General features: G+C 34.3%; 1 protein-coding gene across 1 annotated transcript; it reads right to left on the bottom strand.

Moving 5' to 3' along the window:
* Positions 1–1112: 1112 nt before the first annotated feature.
* LOC142665019 (fibrinogen-like protein 1) lies at positions 1113–2623 on the bottom strand. The gene is made up of 6 exons (XM_075844553.1): positions 2555–2623; positions 2372–2393; positions 2104–2195; positions 1844–1964; positions 1514–1699; positions 1113–1414 (listed from the first exon to the last, which is right to left on the bottom strand). The coding sequence occupies exons 1-6, from the start codon at positions 2621–2623 to the stop codon at positions 1113–1115; spliced, it is 792 nt and encodes a 263-aa protein (XP_075700668.1).
* Positions 2624–3178: the final 555 nt, after the last annotated feature.

Below are 3178 nucleotides of genomic sequence, written 5' to 3'. Positions count from 1 at the left end.
GGACCTTGGAGACGAAGAGTGGAAAAATGAAATAACAAAAAATGTCAGCGTGGAGAAGGGGTTAATTGAGCACCAATAAAGTTATTTGAATCTACTATGTAGTGTTGCCCTATATGATTGTAAGTTGTGCCCTCAGTTTCAGTAACTTTCAATGAGAAAATGCTGTAGGTGAACCCTCAATAATGTTTTGCATTTATTTTTTTCATTATGAAATGCGGATAAGTTATGTATTACCAGTGTGTTCGAGGGCATAAAACTTCTATTTATTTTATCCAATACTTTTTTAAAATGCATTTAAAACTAAGCTGTCAATCTTGCCTAAAACTTGTAATACCATGCCAAACCACAGGATGTGCTGTTACAACAGGTTTCTAGTATTGTAAACGGCAGATTATCATGGGAACAGGGAGGGAATCCCGTGGAAGAGATATCACTTTCTGGGAAGTGCTTCCAGGGGGAGCGTATGCATCCTGACCAATATACTCTTAGAAGGTCTGCAGACAGAGTAGCAAGTGGAAAATCTGGTCTGCAGGCAGATAAGGGATGGAACATTTGTAGTGAAGCTGGAATCTTGTCAGGCTTCTTTAGGATTGACTCTGATTAGTAAAGTGCACAAATTTAAGACAAAACAATGTTTTTTTTTTTTACCCTTAACCCCCTCAAGTAGTCATGGACTCTACAGCTTGAGAATCGTAGGTTGAAACCCCCTTTCTTTTGGTGACTGTTCTCAGATGGAGGAGGCACGTAGGCTTATAGTCAGCTGAGATATTACAGTACCAGAATTCTAGACCAAGTAGGAGGAGCAGCAAAACTGGGGGAAAAATTCACAACCGCTCTAGGGGAGAATACTGTGCTTTATGGAGGCACTAAACAGGAAAACATGGAGGGCATAATGGTCTATAATCAAGACCTATAGAGATTGTCAATGAAGTCTCCATGGACCTTTTAATTTCTCATTTAAAAAAAAAAGACAAAGCTTTAATATATTTCAGTTTTCTTTATTACAGTAGGACAGACAAATAGTAAATTAAAGAATTTGAGAACACATATAAAAAGATTATAAATAAGTATAATAATAGAAAATTAGCCATCATGCGAATAGTGGACACCCTCTAACTGTGAATCAGATACATTTTGCTGAATTTTAAGGACTCGTTGGGTTTCCATGTTGGCCACGACACAGAAGTGTCCCAGTATCTATGTCTTGGTGGTGTGCGCCAAACTCCATTCAGATTTGCTGCTCCACATTGGTTAAACCACCAGCCGGCACTGAATTGTTCACTGCAACTGAGAAACATTATGTCATGAGAGAGACATTGTGGGTGACAGTTATCGGTGGCATGATCACAAGTGCTGAATGAGCTGCCGTGCTGGTTGGTCCCGTTAACTTCAGCATCTCCAAGGAAGGCGTCTCCTACGATGGAAAATTTACATATTATATGTTTAGTCTTTCCTTTTATTGCTTAATATTTAGTTTTGAGAATTTTAAAGTATTTATTCTCCATCCACCCACCTGCTGTACCCGAGTAATTTCCTGCTAACAATTTGTAGGAGGTTTTCGCATTCCCGATGTGGAAGGGACTGTACTCTGCATAAGCTTCTCTACCATTAAAGTCCCCCATGCTGATGCGCAATTTGGAGGGTCTGTTTTTCTGCTGTGTCAGAGCATATATGTACCGGAGTCCAAGCCAGTGTTCACCTTCAACAACAAAAAGAGTCAATTATATACAGGAAATAAATTAGTTGTAGAGATTCTCCAAAGCGGGGGAACATTTTTTAGGAATTCTTCCATGTTTAGGGGGTTGTGAGTTCCCCGGTTCTGTCATGATACTAATATATTTACCTTGAAGTTTGCCAAATCCATTTTCATACTCTTTCCACATTCTATCAAAGTCTAATCCATCTGCTCCATTGTGTTTTTGGATAAGAGTCCAGCCACCATTTTTAGTCATTTCACAGAATACCTTAAATGGGAACATAAATATCTTAATTGTAAATTTGTTAAAAATAAAAATATATATAAATTATATAGTTACTTAAAGGGGTAAAAGTTGTAAATTTTTTACTCTTAAATAACAGTCAGGATTCTTTTTACTGTCTTACCGGAAATGAGAACGTAGCTAGTTGTGGTTTTATCTTGTATATTCCACTGGTAGTAACATTATCTCTTTCCCATATATCTGAGCAGTCATATCCTACAGAAATAAGAAGTGATACTGAATGTAGTAAAAAGAGAAACATTATTCCCATATAAAAATAAATTCTAGCTAGATAATTAATTGATATATTTTTATATAAAAATAATAATTCTACTTTTAAACATAAATACTTAAGAAAAAAATCCAAAGTTTGTAAATGGTGAGGGTCTTACCTTGAACCTTTTGAGATTGATCCTGTAATCACAAAGGCAATAAGATTATTTCTCAGTTTAAAATGACATCCCATAATTAGTAAATTGTTGATATAATATACATTTAAACATAAAATTATAATAAAAGAATATAAAAAATTGCTTTCAATTTCTAGTTATAGTTTGAAAATAAACTTTACTCACGTATGATTTGGTTTTCTGGAAATAAAGGCTTACTAATAAGAGACATCTGAAGAGGTTCATGGTCGTCATTGTTCTTTTTTCTGAAAATGCGTCAAAATGTATTTTTAATCATTTAACTTTTTCCTAAATGTAATTTTTATTTTTTTATTTTTACAGTGCAAAATTAATGGTTATTACATTTTTAAATAGGAGGATTCTATTAAAGGTAGAACATTAAAAAAAATAATAAATGCAGACTAAATCACACATTAGGTGCAAAATATAATTATTTTTTTTTTCAATGTTGGCATTTTATATTAAATTTTGCAAACGTGTATCCATTTGTATAAAATAAACACTAGAAAACACAATCTTCCAGCTTACCCAATACATCCAATGACCAGATCTCTTACACCTGAGCGGAGAACAATTTTACTACCCATCTCTGTCATCCCTTTTATAGCCCCAAGTACAAGGGTGGAGTCAAGAACCTGCCAATCAGATGACAGAGAAACTTAATGAATCATTAGCATTTCAATGTGTAAACTCTCTCTGTATACTTTGATATTCTAAAGACTTCAATCTGGTTTCACGTTCATTTTTATGCTGTTACTATTATTATATTATACATTTATACCGAATAAA

Source organism: Rhinoderma darwinii, chromosome 12, assembly GCF_050947455.1.
Source record: "Rhinoderma darwinii isolate aRhiDar2 chromosome 12, aRhiDar2.hap1, whole genome shotgun sequence".
Taxonomy (NCBI): domain Eukaryota; kingdom Metazoa; phylum Chordata; class Amphibia; order Anura; family Rhinodermatidae; genus Rhinoderma; species Rhinoderma darwinii.
Note: the sequence above shows the minus strand (reverse complement) of the source record. Positions and strands in the feature narration are given on the sequence as shown.